The sequence below is a fragment of the Spodoptera frugiperda genome, chromosome 25, assembly GCF_023101765.2.
Source record: "Spodoptera frugiperda isolate SF20-4 chromosome 25, AGI-APGP_CSIRO_Sfru_2.0, whole genome shotgun sequence".
NCBI classification, from domain to species: domain Eukaryota; kingdom Metazoa; phylum Arthropoda; class Insecta; order Lepidoptera; family Noctuidae; genus Spodoptera; species Spodoptera frugiperda.
The window spans coordinates 18448301-18467954 of record NC_064236.1 but is presented as its reverse complement, the minus strand read 5'-3'; the positions used below and the strand labels follow the sequence as shown (position 1 = coordinate 18467954).

Below are 19654 nucleotides of genomic sequence, written 5' to 3'. Positions count from 1 at the left end.
AATGCGTTACCTTACATGATGAAGAAGGAGAAAGCCTAACCTTACACGGCGGAGAAGATGAAGGCCTAATTTTACACGGCGGAGAAGGAGAAGGCCTAACCTTATAAGACGGAGAAGGAGAAGGCCTAACCTTACACGGCGGAGAAGGAGAAGGCCTAACCTTACACGGCGGAGAAGATGAAGGCGTAACCTTACACGGCGAAGAAGAAAGAAGATGATGGCGTAACCTTACACGACGGAGAAGGAGAAGGCCTAACCTTACAAGACGGAGAAGGAGAAGGCCTAACCTTACACGGCGGAGAAGATGAAGGCCTAACCTTACACGACGGAGAAGATGAAGGCCTAACCTTACAAGACGGAGAAGATGAAGGCGTTACCTTACAAGATGGAGAAGGAGAAGGCCTAACCTTATAAGACGGAGAAGGAGAAGGCCTAACCTTATAAGACGGAGAAGGAGAAGGCCTAACCTTACACGGCGAAGAAGATGAAGACATAACCTTACCCGGCGAAGAAGATGAAGGCCTAACCTTATAAGACGGAGGAGGAGAAGGCCTAACCTTACACGGCGAAGAAGATGAAGACATAACCTTACACGGCGAAGAAGATGAAGGCCTAAACTTACCCGGCGAAGAAGATGAAGGCCTAACCTTACAAGACGGAGAAGATGAAGGCCTAAACTTACCCGGCGAAGAAGATGAAGGCCTAACCTTACAAGACGGAGAAGATGAAGGCCTAACCTTACAAGATGGAGAAGATGAAGGCCTAACCTTACACGGCGGAGAAGATGAAGGCGTTACCTTACACGGCAGAGAAGATGATGGCGTAACCTTACACGACGGAGAAGGAGAAGGCCTAACCTTATAAGACGGAGAAGGAGAAGGCCTAACCTTACACGGCGGAGAAGATGAAGGCCTAACCTTACAAGATGGAGAAGATGAAGGCCTAACCTTACACGGCGGAGAAGATGAAGGCGTTACCTTACACGGCAGAGAAGATGATGGCGTAACCTTACACGACGGAGAAGGAGAAGGCCTAACCTTATAAGACGGAGAAGGAGAAGGCCTAACCTTACACGGCGGAGAACATGAAGGCCTAACCTTACAAGATGGAGAAGATGAAGGCCTAAACTTACCCGGCGAAGAAGATGAAGGCCTAACCTTACACGGCGGAGAAGATGAAGGCCTAAACTTACCCGGCGAAGAAGATGAAGGCCTAACCTTACAAGACGGAGAAGATGAAGGCCTAAACTTACACGGCGAAGAAGATGAAGGCCTAACCTTACACGGCGGAGAAGGAGAAGGCCTAACCTTATAAGACGGAGAAGGAGAAGGCCTAACCTTACACGGCGGAGAAGATGAAGGCCTAACCTTACAAGATGGAGAAGATGAAGGCCTAACCTTACACGGCGGAGAAGACGAAGGCGTTACCTTACACGGCAGAGAAGATGATGGCGTAACCTTACACGACGGAGAAGGAGAAGGCCTAACCTTATAAGACGGAGAAGGAGAAGGCCTACCCTTACACGGCGGAGAACATGAAGGCCTAAACTTACCCGGCGAAGAAGATGAAGGCCTAACCTTACAAGACGGAGAAGATGAAGGCCTAAACTTACCCGGCGAAGAAGATGAAGGCCTAACCTTACAAGATGGAGAAGATGAAGGCCTAACCTTACACGGCGGAGAAGATGAAGGCCTAAACTTACCCGGCGAAGAAGATGAAGGCCTAACCTTACAAGACGGAGAAGATGAAGGCCTAAACTTACACGGCGAAGAAGATGAAGGCCTAACCTTACACGGCGGAGAAGATGAAGGCCTAAACTTACCCGGCGAAGAAGATGAAGGCCTAACCTTACAAGACGGAGAAGATGAAGGCCTAAACTTACCCGGCGAAGAAGATGAAGGCCTAACCTTACAAGATGGAGAAGATGAAGGCCTAACCTTACACGGCGGAGAACATGAAGGCCTAACCTTACACGGCGGAGAAGATGAATGCGTTACCTTATAAGACGGAGAAGGAGAAGGCCTAACCTTACATAACGGAGAAGGAGAAGGCCTAACCTTACACGGCGGAGAAGGAGAAGGCCTAAACTTACACGGCGGAGAAGATAAAGGCGTTACCTTACAAGATGGAGAAAATGAAGGCCTAAACTTACACGGCAGAGAAGATGAATGCGTTACCTTACATGATGGAGAAGGAGAAGGCCTAACCTTACACGGCGGAGAAGATGAAGGCCTAACCTTACACGGTGGAGAAGATGAAGGCGTTACCTTACACGGCGGAGAAGATGAAGGCGTTACCTTACACGGCGGAGAAGATGAAGGCCTAACCTTATAAGACGGAGAAGGAGAAGGCCTAACCTTACACGGCGGAGAAGGAGAAGGCCTAACCTTACACGGCGGAGAAGATGAAGGCCTAACCTTACACGGCGGAGAAGATGAATGCGTTACCTTACAAGATGGAGAAGGAGAAGGCCTAACCTTATAAGACGGAGAAGGAGAAGGCCTAACCTTACACGGCGGAGAAGATGAAGGCGTTACCTTACACAGCGGAGAAGATGAAGGCCTAACCTTATAAGACGGAGAAGGAGAAGGCCTAACCTTACACGGCGGAGAAGGAGAAGGCCTAACCTTACACGGCGGAGAACATGAAGGCCTAACCTTACACGGCGGAGAAGATGAATGCGTTACCTTACAAGATGGAGAAGGAGAAGGCCTAACCTTATAAGACGGAGAAGGAGAAGGCCTAACCTTACACGGCGGAGAACATGAAGGCCTAACCTTACACGGCGGAGAAGATGAAGGCATAACCTTACACGGCGAAGAAGAAAGAAGATGATGGCGTAACCTTACACGACGGAGAAGGAGAAGGCCTAACCTTACAAGACGGAGAAGGAGAAGGCCTAAACTTACACGGCGGAGAACATGAAGGCCTAACCTTACACGGCGGAGAAGATGAAGGCGTTACCTTACAAGATGGAGAAAATGAAGGCCTAACCTTACACGGCGGAGAAGATGAAGGCGTTACCTTACACGGCGGAGAAGATGAAGGCGTTACCTTACAAGATGGAGAAGGAGAAGGCCTAACCTTATAAGACGGAGAAGGAGAAGGCCTAACCTTACACGGCGGAGAACATGAAGGCCTAAACTTACACGGCAGAGAAGATGAATGCGTTACCTTACACGGCGGAGAAGATGAAGGCCTAACCTTACACGGCGGAGAAGATGAAGGCGTTACCTTACACGGCGGAGAAGATGAAGGCGTTACCTTACAAGATGGAGAAGGAGAAGGCCTAACCTTATAAGACGGAGAAGGAGAAGGCCTAACCTTACACGGCGGAGAAGATGAATGCGTTACCTTATAAGACGGAGAAGGAGAAGGCCTAACCTTACATAACGGAGAAGGAGAAGGCCTAACCTTCCACGGCGGAGAAGGAGAAGGCCTAATCTTACACGGCGGAGAAGATGAAGGCGTAACCTTACACGACGGAGAAGGAGAAGGCCTAACCTTATAAGACGGAGAAGATGAAGGCCTAACCTTACAAGACGGAGAAGGAGAAGGCCTAACCTTACACGGCGGAGAAGGAGAAGGCCTAAACTTACACGGCGGAGAAGATAAAGGCGTTACCTTACAAGACGGAGAAAATGAAGGCCTAAACTTACCCGGCGAAGAAGATGAAGGCCTAACCTTATAAGACGGAGGAGGAGAAGGCCTAACCTTACACGACGGAGAAGATGAATGCGTTACCTTACATGATGGAGAAGGAGAAGGCCTAACCTTACACGGCGAAGAAGAAAGAAGATGATGGCGTAACCTTACACGACGGAGAAGGAGAAGGCCTAACCTTACAAGACGGAGAAGGAGAAGGCCTAACCTTACATAACGGAGAAGGAGAAGGCCTAACCTTACAAGACGGAGAAGGAGAAGGCCTAACCTTACACGGCAGAGAAGATGAAGGCCTAACCTTATAAGACGGAGAAGGAGAAGGCCTAACCTTACACGGCGGAGAAGGAGAAGGCCTAAACTTACACGGCGGAGAAGATGAAGGCGTTACCTTACACGGCAGAGAAGATGATGGCGTAACCTTACACGACGGAGAAGGAGAAGGCCTAACCTTATAAGACGGAGAAGGAGAAGGCCTAACCTTACAAGACGGAGAAAATGAAGGCCTAACCTTACACGACGGAGAAGGAGAAGGCCTAACCTTATAAGACGGAGAAGGAGAAGGCCTAACCTTACACGACGGAGAAGATGAATGCGTTACCTTACATGATGGAGAAGGAGAAGGCCTAACCTTACACGGCGAAGAAGATGAAGGCGTTACCTTACAAGATGGAGAAGGAGAAGGCCTAACCTTATAAGACGGAGAAGGAGAAGGCCTAACCTTACACGGCGGAGAAGATGAATGCGTTACCTTATAAGACGGAGAAGGAGAAGGCCTAACCTTACATAACGGAGAAGGAGAAGGCCTAACCTTCCACGGCGGAGAAGGAGAAGGCCTAATCTTACACGGCGGAGAAGATGAAGGCGTAACCTTACACGACGGAGAAGGAGAAGGCCTAACCTTATAAGACGGAGAAGATGAAGGCCTAACCTTACAAGACGGAGAAGGAGAAGGCCTAACCTTACACGGCGGAGAAGGAGAAGGCCTAAACTTACACGGCGGAGAAGATAAAGGCGTTACCTTACAAGACGGAGAAAATGAAGGCCTAAACTTACCCGGCGAAGAAGATGAAGGCCTAACCTTATAAGACGGAGGAGGAGAAGGCCTAACCTTACACGACGGAGAAGAAAGAAGATGATGGCGTAACCTTACACGACGGAGAAGGAGAAGGCCTAACCTTACAAGACGGAGAAGGAGAAGGCCTAACCTTACACGGCAGAGAAGATGATGGCGTAACCTTACACGACGGAGAAGGAGAAGGCCTAACCTTATAAGACGGAGAAGGAGAAGGCCTAACCTTACAAGACGGAGAAAATGAAGGCCTAACCTTACACGACGGAGAAGGAGAAGGCCTAACCTTATAAGACGGAGAAGGAGAAGGCCTAACCTTACACGACGGAGAAGATGAATGCGTTACCTTACATGATGGAGAAGGAGAAGGCCTAACCTTACACGGCGAAGAAGATGAAGGCATAACCTTACACGGCGAAGAAGATGAAGGCCTAAACTTACCCGGCGAAGAAGATGAAGGCCTAACCTTACACGGCGGAGAAGATGAAGGCGTTACCTTATACGGCAGAGAAGATGATGGCGTAACCTTACACGACGGAGAAGGAGAAGGCCTAACCTTATAAGACGGAGAAGGAGAAGGCCTAACCTTACACGGCGGAGAACATGAAGGCCTAACCTTACAAGATGGAGAAGATGAAGGCCTAACCTTACAAGATGGAGAAGATGAAGGCCTAACCTTACAAGATGGAGAAGATGAAGGCCTAACCTTACAAGATGGAGAAGATGAAGGCCTAACCTTACAAGATGGAGAAGATGAAGGCCTAACCTTACAAGACGGAGAAGATGAAGGCCTAACCTTACAAGATGGAGAAGATGAAGGCCTAAACTTACACGGCAGAGAAGATGAATGCGTTACCTTACATGATGGAGAAGGAGAAGGCCTAACCTTACACGGCGGAGAAGATGAATGCGTTACCTTACATGATGGAGAAGGAGAAGGCCTAACCTTACACGGCGGAGAAGATGAAGGCCTAACCTTATAAGACGGAGAAGGAGAAGGCCTAACCTTACACGGCGGAGAAGATGAAGGCCTAACCTTACACGGCGGAGAAGATGAAGGCCTAACCTTACACGACGGAGAAGGAGAAGGCTTAACCTTATACGGCGGAGAAGATGAAGGCCTAACCTTACACGGCGGAGAAGATGAAAGCCTAACCTTACAAGACGGAGAAAATGAAGGCCTAAACTTACCGGGCGAAGAAGAAAGAAGATGATGGCGTAACCTATCCCGGCGAAGAAGAAAGAAGATGATGGCGTAACTTTACCCGGCGAAGAAGAAAGAAGATGAAGGCCTAACCTTACACGGCGGAGAAGATGAAAGCCTAACCTTACAAGACGGAGAAAATGAAGGCCTAAACTTACCCGGCGAAGAAGAAAGACGATGATGGAGTAACCTTACCCGGCGGAGAAGAAAGAAGATGATGGCGTAACTTTACCCGGCGAAGAAGAAAGAAGATGTTGGCGTAACTTTACCCGGCGAAGAAGATGACGGCGTAACCTTACCCGGCGGAGAAGATAACGGCGTAACCTAAGACGGCGGAGAAGATGAAGGCGTAACCTTAAATGGCGGAGCAGGTAGAAGAAATGAAGTCAAATAAGAAACAAAATAAAGAAAATGGTCCAAGGGAAAGAGGAGAATGGAGTTGACGTAGAATGTTAAGAATCTCGATGACTTTTTAATGTAAGTATTTGTTGACACTTTTAAAATATCTTTCACTCCCTTCGTTTTAGAACCGTTATTTATAATGATATTTACTCGTTTTAGGTCTCAAATATTTACACACACTATACAATGTTTGAAGGCTGCACCTCTGTGCTTAAATACGGAAATAATAGGAAAAATAAACGTAACAGAGAATAATGAATACATACAACGAAAACACATCGCAATGTTTGCGTTGAAAGACCGTGGGATTGATGCAGAATTCATAAAGAACTTACAAATATTGATATCAGGTAAATAATAAATTAATTTATAGAAATGATTTCTACTGATGCGTGTACTGATTGCTTTAATATTACAGCTCGTCAGATGGAAGCGGGTAGGAGAATCAGGATAACGGGACAAAGATACTTCAAAATGGATTGGAGCTTCTTTTTCTCTCCACGCTGACATAAGGCAAGTGTAGTAAATATAACTAATTCTACTAATATTACGCGAATGCGACAGTTTGTGAAAACTTCATATGGATGGATATATGTTTATTACTTATGTACAAAAACACTACTGGATGAATTTGGTGGTACATTACAATCTGTATTAATACTTACATGGGGTAATTTTTATCGTAGTCGCTGGTAGAACCTAGATTGTTTATAAATGACATCATCGGTTGACCCGTTTAATCCTCAAACATTGTGCTACTTATCTGTGACTCAAGTTATTAGAGGTATACAAGTCAAGATCAATACATGATTACTTGTACATAATTATATTATTCAATGTACTGTTACCATTACTGTTATCATTTATCAAACGCACGCACTCTTTGGCGTTCTATCACTAACGCCATTCTGTTTACTCCGTAGATAAATTAACTATTTATTATTCCCCGAAACTAGCTACAGCTCACCAAACACAGCAAGTAGCAGTTCTTTTCCTAAAACAGCTTCTTTGATGACGCTGCCACCGTCAACGATGCCTGTACAAAGTTGGTTATAAAAAATGTTAGTTAGATCTTTACCATAATATGCGATGGCTATTATTATTATGATGAATGCACTGACAAGACTAGCTGCATCGTCTATGTGACCGTGTATGACACAGACGGTCACGTGTGTATGGTCTCGCGGCTGTGGGCAGCCGGGTGAGGTATGTTCCGGCGCGCATGGCAAGCAGTGAGCACCGACCCGTTGGTACACGGTTGGCTTTCGTGCTAGTGTAACACTCTTACTTTACACTAGTGCTTGTTCTTCTAGTGCGAATGTTTTTGAAACCTTTGATGGTTCATTATGTTCATTGTGCACTACCATACAGTGAGGCATCTGTTCAGTTTGACTTGTTTATATTATGTACAGTATATAGGTACCTATTGTTCTTTTGAGCACTATTACTCGTCTGATGGAACTGTTTCGGGTTGGGTCGGCGATGCTGGATGAGACTGCTCGAAGTTCGTTGCTACTGGAAAGATTATAGATCCAGCAGAATATAGCGGAGAGAAATGACTGATGACGCTACTGGGCTGACAAAAACCTACAGAGGTCATCGTACTGGTGTAAGTAGGGAATTGATTCGAATGAATTTTTATATGATGGAGTATACTGGAGGAGAGATTGACTTGTAAAATTTGTTCCAGATGGAGAGAATGATGGCAGAAACATCGACTTTAGAAGATTGCGAATGCTGAGATTGTCTGAGAAAGTTATTGAGATATTGGTTTAATTTATATTTGTCGGAGATAATAGATATTTGTGGTATCTTACTTTCGATATGTTGGTGAAAGGAGAATCCTTTATATGTCGGAGATAGGAGGTGTGGGCGATACTTTGGGCGAGAGCCCTCTTCGTCGCACATATGTAGAGGTATGTGTAGGCAGCAATAAAACAATAAACTCTTGAAATTATTGTTTATTCTCATAACTGATCGTACTGATGGTGAAGTCCCGTACTAATGACATTTCCGACATATTTATATAGTACAGAATATACTACCGAGATACTGACTTATATGCATGTTCTGTTGTAGGTGAAAAATTATGCAACAAAATTAAAACACTAGACACCAGAAATTGAAATGGCGAAGAACTAGCTATATTCAATAAAAATAATTATTTCTGGCGTTAAGCAACCAACGGTTTTCACATCTTGAGCAAGTGAGTCCGTTTAATACTTACTTCATTTTATTTTGTTAATAAAGTTAGATCTAGAAAGAAGTGAGACTAAATTCTAATATCTTTTGCAGGTGACGAAATGACGATGAAAGGATGACAAAGTTCATGCTCTTTCTTATCTTGGAAATCTTCAACCGGTTTTAAGCTAAAAACGTTCACAAATTCAGGCAGTTTAGCCTCATTATCGTTTGAACGTTCTGGTGGTTCATCGTCTGCTTCTAAAACATTTTGGGATATGGTAGGTGTTACATTTTCTGGAGTAATTGGCTACTTGACAGTTTTCGAAAAAGTTTTGTATTATATTCAGATGTTTCTTTTTTACGTCATATGGTGCTCCCACAAAGCAGTTATATAACGTTATACAACATTGTGTAACATTTATAACAGCATGTAACATACTCTACAACCACTGTTATAATTTGTTTAAACACAAATGTTATTGTTACACATTGTTTTATAACGTTATATAACCGCTGTGTGGGAGCACCATTACAATAATTTATTTTCTCGAAATATAATTTTTTAATAGAAAAATAACATATTTTCTTCATTCATTTGAATTGTCGCGCGAAAACAGCGTGTCACGTGACATTCTATAACGTGACGTCACATTTCACAAAACAGTGGTGGAGTTCTGCTGTCACTGTTTACGTGCGGCGGTAATGTTTAATAAAATGTGACGTCACTTGACGTACAATCATGGCCGCGCTGCGTTTTGGTCTCGTAATGCACAGATTCAAATATCACAAATTTAAATTTCAAAAATAAAATATTATAATTAATATTAATGCAAACCAATAATTATACAGTGATTGTCTACCTTAAAGCTATCATATCAAACTTGTTTCATATTTTATTGTTACAACTGTCAAATAGCCAATTTTGCCTTCATCTTTAACTCTACATATTGGAAAAATTATTTGTCGCTTGGAACAATTCTAGACGAAGACTTAGAGTAAGTAATTAAGACGCCCGACCAGAACCAGACCCGTGCATACTCAAAGAGCTATCAGACCACCACTGTTAGGGCCTGAGCTGCGGACTACCTACCGGGGCACCGACTCGAAAAGCAGGAGTAGGAATAGGGTGGTTTTAAGTCAGTAAGAGTTGTGGCGGGATTGTCCCATTAAAAAAAAGAGTCTGACACCCCCTTCACGCCTCGTCCGAGGCGGGAGAAGCCATTGGATGATTGTCTCCTCTAAAAAAAAAACAAAAAAAAAACACCTAAGAGTAAAGCTACAGATGTAGTTTTAGTTTGAGTGGAGGTATTTGTACCACAAGCATTTCTTTTCCCACTTTCTCTCCTCTCTGTATAGCTAAAGCTAGGTTTCGACAAGCGACAATAAATTCGCCGGTGACAATAAAGTCAACAAGCGATAACACATTCGCCGGTGGGAATGAACCAACAGCGGGGACGAGCTCAGTGCATTGGTAAGTGATTAAAATGTTCATATTTTTCCTTCTAGGAGCCTTGTAGTGTAGTTACAGTATGGTGACGACACATATTTAATAGTAATACTGGTCCACAGAAGTAAATATTTCAACGAAACCGCAAATAAACAAGTTGAAATAAAGTTCTGTGTGAACAGCTGCATATAGGATGATCACACAAGTTCACCTTATGTGTGTTATCTGGGAATGTAACATGTATGTAGCATTTATACTGTCCAAAATAGGCTAAAAATGCAATTTGTGGCCTAACGATTGGGACGAATACCTGCGCCCATTTTTGTACATTGTCTGCAAAGATGATAAGGAATATGTGGTTTTAATGAAGTCACATGTGTTTGCTCCATACTGTTAGGTTAATAGGAAAAATAAAAACTGCTTATAATAATATATGTAAATGTTTATCATATAAATACATAAGTGGATACATAAATATAATTATTGCATTCATCTATTTATTGATTACTTTTAGTACAACAAAAGTATTCGTTACATAAAACATTAGAAATACCGAGACTATTCGGTGAAATATGTGTCATTTAAATACATAGAAGAATTTTATTAGAAAACGGTTCGATACATAATTAAACGATTTTTGGTCTCTCTTCATTTCTGTTTGAATTGTTGATTAGTCGACAGGACAAACACCGACATGTGTGTTCCGTCCTGCGGCTGTGAGTGGGATTTTGAGGGGTGTTTCTCCAATGACGATCTTTCTGATGCAGCCGGTGAAGCCGCGGCGCGAGCGCACGCCGCGCAGCTTGTGCAGCGGGCGCTCGTGGCCCCCGATGTACAGCGCGGACCGGGTGTCGGTCGACGAGTACGCGCCCATGCCCGGCTTCGAGAAGTGCCCGTCGACACCCACCGACACTACGTACAGCGACTTCACCACTGAAAATAATATTTCCAAGTGTGAATAATGTATTACTGCACCGTTAGCGCAATGTCTTGCATTCATTCACAAGGCAATTCGTAATGTCAACCATAAAATACCATAATACATTGTAATGATGATTGTGAAGTCTGACGTTTTATTTTGCGTTATACCCATTAATTAGAACAACCACGCCTGCCAAAGATATCCTGAGACCATGTTCTTAGAGAACGACCTACTTGTATACCAGTTATAAATCCCATTGATTGTTGGTATTGCTAAACACTTCAAGACTCATTGTTACGAAGAGTTTCGAAATTGAAAATCCCCAACAGTACAAATATCACATACACACATACACATGAGACAACTAAGTCTTAGTCATAAATTGATGGTTTTAAAATTAAAGCGTTAAGCTACTACTAAGACACCAAAGTCATCAGATACTAATCTCTAAAAAATAAGATGTACTGATTGAACAACCGGCTGTGGAGCAACGAGTCACGGGTTCGATTCTCGGGCTGAACAAATTCTGTGTCAACATCATCATAACGTCACGCCTTTTATCCCCGAAGGGATAGGCAGAGTTGCACATTAAGGCACGTAATGCCGCTATACTATAAGTACCATGTAATAGGGGAGCCTAATGCCATATTATACCGGACACAATTCTAGACTCCGTGTTACTACTGAGAAATTTTCGAAAAACCGAAATAGCCCAGTAATACTTTGCCAACTCGGGAATCGAACCCGAGACCCCTGATCCGGCAGTCGCACTTGCGACCACTCGACCAACGAGGCAGTCTAATTCTTTGTGTGATCCACAAAGCAGACAGACACCTATAGCGACCTTATTTACAACTAGATAGCTTACCGTGAATCTTATGCCAGTTGCCGTCACAGAGCTCGAACTTGTTGCCGAGCGAGAAACTGGCTCGGAACGGTCCGTTGCCATTCTCGACATTGGCCACTACTTCGTTCTCCAGCAGTTCGAGGACCAGGTAGTCTTTCTTGCCGTGCACGCTGAGGAGCAGACCCGTGCTGTTGCGCGGACGGATCTCCATTGATATTGAAACTTCGTCACCTACTTTGAAGTACTCGAGGAGCTGTAACATAATTAAACGTGGTGCTTAGCTTGCAGCCGTCCCAGACGAACTTCTCTAAGTACTCCATGCGATATTGAGAACTTTCCAAAACGTAAAGCCTTTATATTAGGTACCGTATCACACACTCGACAATAAAAAAAGACAACAGAACTATACACATCGAAATTCCTTGTGAAGACCGCTAAGGAATGGAATTCTTTGCACGAGTCTGTTTCTAGCAAAATAGTTCTGAGTGAAAAGGTTGCTTATACATCATAGCTGACCACCAGGCGAGATGGGGGCCAAACGCCATGCTATTAAAAACGGATACGAAATAATGCACATGATATTTTAAAACTGTACCTTCAAGTAGTTGCTCTGCATGTTGGTGGACGCTCCGAAGTATACTCCGTCCTCCACGTTGTCGGAGCAGCGCAGGGAGTTGACTCGGTACGACACGTCCGTCACGTGCTGCCCGTTCATCATCAGACCCTTCAGGCAACCCTTGAACGGCTGGTAGAAGCCCTGCATACGGAAACAAAATCAATAAGTAGATACATAATTTATGAAATTAAAAACAAACAGATTTATAAACTTGTAAAAAGTTAGATCCATCTATTGGTTAGGTAATTGTCTCTTACAACGTTATAGCGCTATATACATACGTAACGTCACATACCTGGAGATTATTGAGGATTTTCTGGTTGAGGTCCCTGAGACCTCCGTAGTAGAATGGAGCGGTGAGCGTCGCGGGCGCGCCGCAGATGACGCTGGTCTCGCCCACCAGCTCGGAGTCCACGGTCAGCTTGCCGTGTCCTCCGCTGCGGGTCAGAGTGACCACGTGCCACTCCGTGTCGTTGTACGTCTGCGTCGACGAGATCTCTGCTGTCTCACCGCCACAGTTGAACGCGAAGTGCAGCTGAAATATCAAACATTAAAAATGTGTTAAATAGCATATAAGCATAAAAAATTAAGTTCTTTCGGAGACGGATCTGGGTCCAAAACAAACAGGTAATCATTGATGCACGTCCCGATAAGTGTTCATTTTTTAGTTAAGAGATAGGTAGTTTTGGGGTTGTTGGTGAAAATAGCTATAACAGAGATATTAAAAATAAACACTATAACAGAGATATTAAAAATAAACAATGTTCTAAGTTTCCATACCCTGGCATCCTTCATGTAGAAGGCGAGGAACTGCGAGGGGACGTCGGCAGGGACGTCGGCGGCGGCGTAGAACACGAGCCCGCCGTGCTGGTCGAACGTGCGGAACGAGATCGTCAGGTCGAAGCCCTGCAGGTGGCGGCCCGGCAGCTTCGAGTACTCGATGCGACTGTCGTTGCGAGTACCTGGCGGAAAGGAATAATTTTCTAATTCAGGTTTTAAAATTGTCTAGCATATTGAACAGAAGTCGATTAAAAAGAAGCTTTGTGTTTAGTAGTGAGTGCCAATAGATGAATTATTATGGCTATGATTATGATATTTGTGATCAATGTACGACCGCATTCATCATCATCATAATCATATCAGCTACAAGACGTCCACTGCTGAACATCCGCCATAACTTCTCCCCCCCCCCCCCCGGCAGTGGAGTAGGTTGCCGGATTTTACGGTTATCGTTGCACTTATGCACTTACCAAATCTGTAGCCCACATCAGGATCTCCGGTGGTGTAGAAGTGATCGTATGCAAGTGCGCATCCCTGCTCCGGCTTGGGTGGTGGCCGGCGGGTGGTGGTGGTGGTGGTGGTGGTGCTGGTGGTCTGTGGGGCCGGGGTCGTGTCCTCGGCCACTGGTACTGGCAGCACCTCGTTGTGTAATACTGCTTCTTCTTCTATACCATCAAGTAATGTAACAATTAGATAAACGAGATTTAGAAAATGTTTGTTAAGGTCATGCTAAATTGGTTTAATATAGAATAGTTCAAGACTTATCAAGAGTGGCAAGTACCTACTGTTACTAGTTACTACACAATGTTGCTGCTATGTTAGTGTTAGTCTAACTAGGGCATTATTTAGCTTACTACTGAGAATTCCAAGATTGAAAGACAGAATTTTATCTTGTAGTCTAATTTGGTATAGACCGATTACTGTCTATTTTACAAACGAGATAACTGGTAGAATGTAGTCAAGTACCTCTATTAGGATGTGCTTCGCTGGGGCCCGGCAGTCCGGGAGTGGGCAGCACGTCAGGTCGCGGAGTCGCCGCCCAAAGCGCCTGATCTGATGACAAAAGTATTTTGAACCGTTATGTACCTTGGAAGTAAGCTTAAACCGAATATTCACAGAGTTGGAGATGGCTACAAATATTACAATGATTTAAGCAACAGAACCAAAAAATAGTGACATTTAGCGACATTTAGAGAAAGTGAGGAAGACAATTAATAGACGAAATTAATAAACGATATCAGTCCAATCCAAAATCATTATTACCTACGTTAGCGAGGGAATTGCTTTCAATAGTTTTCTATCGTCAGCTAATGGCATAAGAACGATTTTTGACATTTGTTATACGGAATATCTTTTAAAAACTTAGATAATTTGGATTAAGATCGGTTAATCATTTCCAGGGTAAGAATGTGTCAATGTAATAAGTATGATGTCTCTATACTTTCATATAATGCCGAGTAGGTTAGGACCTAAGGTAGAAATGATAAGTAAGATGAACTAACCTGGGCTGAGGCCTCCAGTGGTGGTGGTGGTACCACAGCGACCGAAGGTGGTGCTGCTGTTGCTGAAGGGCTCGAGCAAGTTGAGCACGCGGCCGTTGATGGTGGCGTCGGCGATGCAGCCGATGAACGGGGTCTTGGAGCCGACCTTCCCGCCCACCACGTAGCCAGGCTGCACGCCGCCCACGAATAGCACCCCCTCTAGTATATGGAGCGGTGCGGGCGCTGTGTCCGTACTGGAAATCACAAAAGATTATGATAAGTAAAGCCAGTCTTTCTCACTATAAGTTATCAGTTAAGTATAAAAAAATATTTTTCAGCTATACTTAGTTTTTTTGAACACGACCTATATTGTTTAGGAAAGTAGCTTCAATCGCAGGCACATGGTTAGGTTACCTGAAGTAGTCGTAGTCATCGACGACGAGTCGCAGCGCGTTGTTGTTGTGCGTGACAGTGACCACGTGCCACTGCGAGTCGTTGTACGTGCTCAACCCTGTGTCCAACTGCTCGCGTTGACTCATCAGCGCCAGTTTACCTACACACAACGTTATTGTCAGGAGGTACTAAATTTTCAAATTCTTCGGTATGATTATAGGAACTGTGCCCAGTATACGGCAATAGGCTCACTCCCTATTATATTATAACACAAATGATAAAAAGTGGGAGTACATTGTACAGTGGCACTACATGCCGTTATGTGCACGTCTGCTTACCCCTTCGGGTATAAGAAGGCGTAACGTTACGTTTCGTTCTATGGAATGAGTAAGGAAGTTGACTAATAAAATAAATTTTATACATTTGCTAGCATTAAGTCAATAATATTAGTGAACATGGGACTGACTGAAAATAATCCTAAAGTTTTTGTTCCAAAACTTCGAATCACATAAAATTTGAACACGAGATTTCCTCAGTTCATCATTAATGATTTACCTTTGATGAGTGACAGTGATATGCTGTCCGGCATGGCGGTGGTCTGCGTGCGACTGACGTACACGAACAGTAGCCCGTCAGGACTTGACGTCTTGAACTTGAGCGTCAGCTGAAGGTTCTCCGACGTGATGTCCATGTACCGGAGGAAACTGTCCTTGCCTGATAGAGACACCAGCGACGCGAACTGAAACGGATAAACGGCAAACAAGGCTATATTAGTCAAAATCAATACCTTTTATTTAATGCCAGAAAGATAACATAAAAATTATCTGATAAAGTAAAATTAAGCTTAAAATGTAGTCAGTAAATAAGTTTGTCACTAATTTTAGACACTCTATTAGATTTTCTTTCTCTGCTCACCTGGCAGCCGTAAGCAATGCCAATGGACTCCTGGTTATCGCTGAGGTCGATGTTCACGCCGTCGATACTGATCTGCCTCATGCAGCCGTCGAACCCGGCGCTGGTCACCTGTATAATGCCCTTATTGTTTCCTCCGAAGTTCATCGTGTCGATAGCTGTTATCGAGTCCTCGGGTCCAGCAGAATCCGTCTTTATAATCTCTCTGTCCACCTTCAGGGAGTACTTGGTGAGGATGCGAGCAGCGTCCAGTCGGTGCCACTTGCCGTCATTGTAAGAGTTCGTGGTGCCAATTATCAGAAGGTCCTCAGGGTTACCCAATGATACCTAGAAGCAAAAGCGTAAATTTTAAAAGATCGGATTTTTTAGCTGGATTTGTTTGATCGTATGCGATAATAAATATTTAGGATGTTCTTTCGTCCATCCATGACAAAAACTCTTTTCTAGACGGATTCTATGATTCTATTGTTGAATGATATCAGTATCTCACCTGTAAGAACACTCTTCCGTCTTGCATTTGAACAGAGAAGAAGTAGGCGCCTTCTCCGACGAGGTAGATGAGACCATCAGGAGCGTAAGTTCTGAAGAACAAGAGGATCTGGTTCTTCTGTGGAGTGAGGTAGCCGCGGCCAGCCATCGTGACGTGCGCGCGGCCATTGAACCTGTACTCCGGCGGACCTGTGTGCGGAGGCAGCAACTTGTCCCTGGAAGGGAACAAAGAGGTTATGATGAGTGTATGTACTATGGTTGAAGTAGAAAACTGATCGCAATTTGAGGTGCTTTGGAAATTATTAAATACAAATAGCAGTACGATAATGAATGAAAAAGAAATGATTGTGACAACCAAAATGATGAGGTTTTAAATTTTGGATATTTTTTTTCTAGATTTACCTCTGTCTGGCTCCCTTCAAGTTTTCGGCTCTTTCAAAGTTCCATAAGCCGACAGGAGTGTCTCCAATCATGAGCTCCTCGATCTGTCCCTCAAAGGCTGGGAAGCTGACGGACTGCAGCTTGGCGTCTGATGGTGCTCCTCCCACGTACAACTTGGACTTCTGGCGATCAAGGTTGAAGATGGTGTGCTGGCCAGGTAGTACTGCATCCTTCGAGTGTACGTAGTCAGCGGATCCATTGTCAAGGCTCTCGCGGATTGATAATTTCACATTGCGGCCGACCCTGTTTTTGACATAATATTTGATTAGTGACTGATCGTGTGAAGTAGAAAGCTTGAAGAGAAGAGAGAAGAAAATGTGTTTAAACTTGTGGTATAGACAAAATACATATTGAATGAGTCTTTAAAAGTCGTTTGTCTATTATCTTAACTAATACATATAAGGTCCCGGCCCCACTTGTCCATTGCGGTGCGTGCGTTATGACAGCATCGTTTTGCTTATACCTTTGCGTTGTCGCGACGCAACACAGCGCAACGGACAAGTGAGGCCGGGGTCTAACTTAACCTAGAATGACATGGGTTTACCTGTCGACGATGACCTGGTACCAGCGGTTGTCTGCGACGAACTTGTCGCTACCGATCCTGGCGGGCTCGCGACCTGACTCAGCACTGTCACCAATGTCCATCTTCAGGTAAGGATAGCCGTTCTCCACACCCACTACCATAAAGTCGTCCTAAAATAAATTTGTAAATTAGAAACTGGCTAGAAAAGTTGCAAGAATCATAAACGAACAGACAAAGACAATGGGAGAACACATTACATTATGAAAGTAATTCGACAATTGGATTGTCACATAAGTACATAATTATTATTATTCTGGTAATTTTGTGACTGATATGGCGACGATGTTACTTTAATACAATGTACGTAAGTAAAAACTTACAGATTTAGTTCTTCTCAGCATGGTGTCCTTAGGGTTGCCGAGGTAGAGGATGAGGCCGTCCTTCTCTTTGGTCTTGAAGTAGACGGAGACGTGAGTGGAGGTGGACATCTCGTCGATGGTGTCCGGTAGCGGCGGCTGCAGTGTCGTGCGACGGTCGAATGTCACTCCCACTTGGATGCGGTTAGCAACTGTACGCGCCTGGAGAAATGCAATAAATATATAAGACGTTGTTGTAAATTAAATTTCCACTTTGGGGTTTTATGGCTTGGCAACAAACACAATATAACGGCCGCGAGCGAGCAAAACGTTTAAAGACGAATTGATCTACTAAGCCTTTTACTGCCAACAAAAATGTGGTAAAGGCTATTCCTTCACTGGCTTCGATTAGCGTTATCCATGGCCTCAAATGTGTTACGAAATCAAATTACTTATAGACTTGGAATGCAGGAGTTGTTTTCTTAGCCACTCCGGCAAACGCTCCGTCTGTCAAGCCTACTGTTACAATTACTTTAAAATGAATGAATCAGGTCACTTCAAACTTCCTAGCTGGATGCTATATAGATTTGCTCACCTGTTCAATAAGTTCCTTCAGCTTACGAAGCTTCTCATCAGCTTCCTTGCGTCTGTGCTCAAGGTCATCCTGTCTGACCTTGACAGTCTCATACGTTTGTGTGATCTCGGGGTTCAGCTTGTCGATGTCCTTCACTGAGGGTTGAAATAAGAATAATATCAGATCTATAATAGTGTTCACGATGCGACTTCTGGATTAAGTGTTTCTTTGAAGAAATGGAACCATAACCGTTCTTTAGTCTCTAAAAGGTTGCTTTTACATTGGATGGGTGCTCATTGAAATGATAAAAATAAAAGCGAACCTATTATAAGATTCAGTCTCAGACTCTGCTATTACGTGGAAAAGAGCTTGGCAGCGGCATGACTGTGTACTTAAACAACAATGAGGAACACAAGATGAAGTTTTAAAGTTTATTCAGGAACGTGCAATTAATTTGCATGGTACAAAACTGTAGTACCTATAACAATTTGCTCATACAATATACTCAAGTAGACGATATTGTACACTTACCTAAATTGTCAACATTGGCAGCCATTTTCTGGGCTTCATCGGCAAGTTTGGGCAGTGACTGCGCCCATTCCTTGCTGGCAGCGAGATCAGCTCCGACCTGGGACATGATGTCCAGGGTCGACTTCACGGTGCTGTTCACCTGGTCAGCCTTCACGACCTCGTCAGCGAGCGAGAACGGCGGGGGCTGGCGTAGTGAGCTGTACAAGGGTGGTAAGAAAAGCATAACTAACACATTCTTTAATGGAGTTATGTAGAATAATAAAATTTTTGATTGCAGGCATAACAATAGTTTGTTGGTTCACGTAGGTAGGCGTAGGTAATTATTGTAAACTGATGTTATTGTAATCTTATCCTTTTGTATGACTTGCGTAGTTTAAGGATGATAATGTCAAGTATCATTAATGATACATTTTTACTGCTGGAAATAAATATTAATCCTCTTTTCCATGACATCTTATCTCCTACCTCCAGGGTATATCAGAAATAACTGTACGGAAAAATAATCTCGATAATTAATATCAGCCACATATCGCGATTGTTTACCCCGAAGGCAGGAAAATATTTTGTTCTCTCTCTTGTCTTTGTCTCATATTTCTTATTACTAAGTATGTCTAATTATGATTAATGTAGCCCCAAGGCATACGGATCAATTTACTGCGCAAATAAACAACGCACAGGTTCGTTCCACGAAATAAACAACAGAATAATACTGAGCTCATAATTTCTAATTATAACTTGGAAATCGCCAACCGACAATTAATGAACAAGCGTGATGATTAATGCAATTTTTCAACCTTCTTCGTGCGAGAAGAGGTATTTG

At 43.7% G+C, this 19654-nt stretch overlaps 2 protein-coding genes and 1 long non-coding RNA gene across 30 annotated transcripts in view; 1 reads left to right on the top strand and 2 right to left on the bottom strand.

Annotated features, from left to right (window-relative positions):
• Positions 1-2107: 2107 nt before the first annotated feature.
• On the bottom strand, positions 2108-6393 carry LOC126912317 (adhesive plaque matrix protein-like). Of its 5 annotated transcripts, XM_050703945.1 has the most exons (12): positions 5049-5150; positions 4562-4771; positions 4322-4411; positions 3932-4051; positions 3812-3871; positions 3745-3774; positions 3505-3624; positions 3235-3294; positions 3025-3114; positions 2808-2904; positions 2598-2627; positions 2108-2237 (listed from the first exon to the last, which is right to left on the bottom strand). In XM_050703945.1, the coding sequence occupies exons 1-10, from the start codon at positions 5133-5135 to the stop codon at positions 2809-2811; spliced, it is 963 nt and encodes a 320-aa protein (XP_050559902.1). In that variant the 5' UTR covers positions 5136-5150; the 3' UTR covers positions 2108-2237; positions 2598-2627; position 2808. The 5 variants fall into 5 exon arrangements, 1 of the variants encoding a protein (XP_050559902.1); XR_007706938.1 differs by lacking the exons at positions 2108-2237; positions 2598-2627; positions 2808-2904; ... (3 more) ...; positions 4322-4411; positions 5049-5150 and adding exons at positions 3427-3474; positions 5589-5798; positions 5829-5955; positions 6261-6393 and having other exon boundaries at positions 3505-3534; positions 3565-3684; positions 3775-3871; positions 3992-4051; positions 4622-4681; XR_007706940.1 differs by lacking the exons at positions 2108-2237; positions 2598-2627; positions 2808-2904; ... (3 more) ...; positions 4322-4411; positions 5049-5150 and adding exons at positions 2713-2747; positions 5589-5798; positions 5829-5955; positions 6261-6393 and having other exon boundaries at positions 3565-3684; positions 3775-3871; positions 3992-4051; positions 4622-4681.
• The window catches only part of LOC118263862 (uncharacterized), a 16957-nt gene continuing 3568 nt past the window's right edge, over positions 6266-19654 (top strand). Inside the window, exons 1-8 of one of the 7 annotated variants that reach the window (XR_004782622.2) lie at positions 6266-6413; positions 6498-6688; positions 6757-7947; positions 8029-8254; positions 8418-8544; positions 8634-8800; positions 9879-9993; positions 10737-11032. This is a non-coding gene — a long non-coding RNA (uncharacterized LOC118263862). Of the gene's footprint in view, positions 6414-6497; positions 6689-6756; positions 7952-8028; positions 8255-8417; positions 8545-8633; positions 8801-9878; positions 9994-10736; positions 11033-19654 lie in introns of those variants that run through there. The other 6 variants (XR_004782621.2, XR_007706949.1, XR_007706948.1 and 3 more) reach the window with 6 other exon arrangements.
• LOC118263853 (laminin subunit alpha) overlaps positions 10397-19654 on the bottom strand; it is a 66209-nt gene continuing 56951 nt past the window's right edge. Inside the window, exons 47-63 of one of the 18 annotated variants that reach the window (XM_050703922.1) lie at positions 18835-19031; positions 18325-18458; positions 17754-17951; positions 17395-17543; positions 16812-17093; positions 16411-16624; positions 15924-16247; positions 15564-15747; positions 15030-15168; positions 14637-14869; positions 14101-14187; positions 13605-13799; positions 13135-13316; positions 12650-12889; positions 12334-12495; positions 11760-11991; positions 10397-10902 (exon numbers count right to left, since the gene is read on the bottom strand). In XM_050703922.1, the coding sequence (XP_050559879.1) occupies positions 10640-10902; positions 11760-11991; positions 12334-12495; positions 12650-12889; positions 13135-13316; positions 13605-13799; positions 14101-14187; positions 14637-14869; positions 15030-15168; positions 15564-15747; positions 15924-16247; positions 16411-16624; positions 16812-17093; positions 17395-17543; positions 17754-17951; positions 18325-18458; positions 18835-19031 (3415 nt within the window). In that variant the 3' untranslated portion in view covers positions 10397-10639. The remainder of the gene's footprint in view (positions 10903-11759; positions 11992-12333; positions 12496-12649; positions 12890-13134; positions 13317-13604; positions 13800-14100; positions 14188-14636; positions 14870-15029; positions 15169-15563; positions 15748-15923; positions 16248-16410; positions 16625-16811; positions 17094-17394; positions 17544-17753; positions 17952-18324; positions 18459-18834; positions 19032-19654) is intronic. The other 17 variants (XM_050703928.1, XM_050703925.1, XM_050703924.1 and 14 more) reach the window with 17 other exon arrangements.

What these genes read in the sequence shown, in the direction of transcription:
- LOC126912317 (XM_050703945.1), bottom strand. Translation starts at nt 5,135, where the DNA reads ATGCCTTCATCTTCTTCGCCGTGTAAGGTTAGGCCTTCTCCTTCTCCA. An exon ending in CATCTTCTCCGTCGTGTAAG is followed by an intron (nt 4,772 to 5,048) that starts GTTAGGCCTTCT and finishes CCGTCGTGTAAG; the next exon opens with GTTAGGCCTTCTCCTCCTCC. An exon ending in CTCCTTCTCCATCATGTAAG is followed by an intron (nt 3,625 to 3,744) that starts GTAACGCATTCA and finishes CCGTCTTGTAAG; the next exon opens with GTAACGCCTTTATCTTCTCC.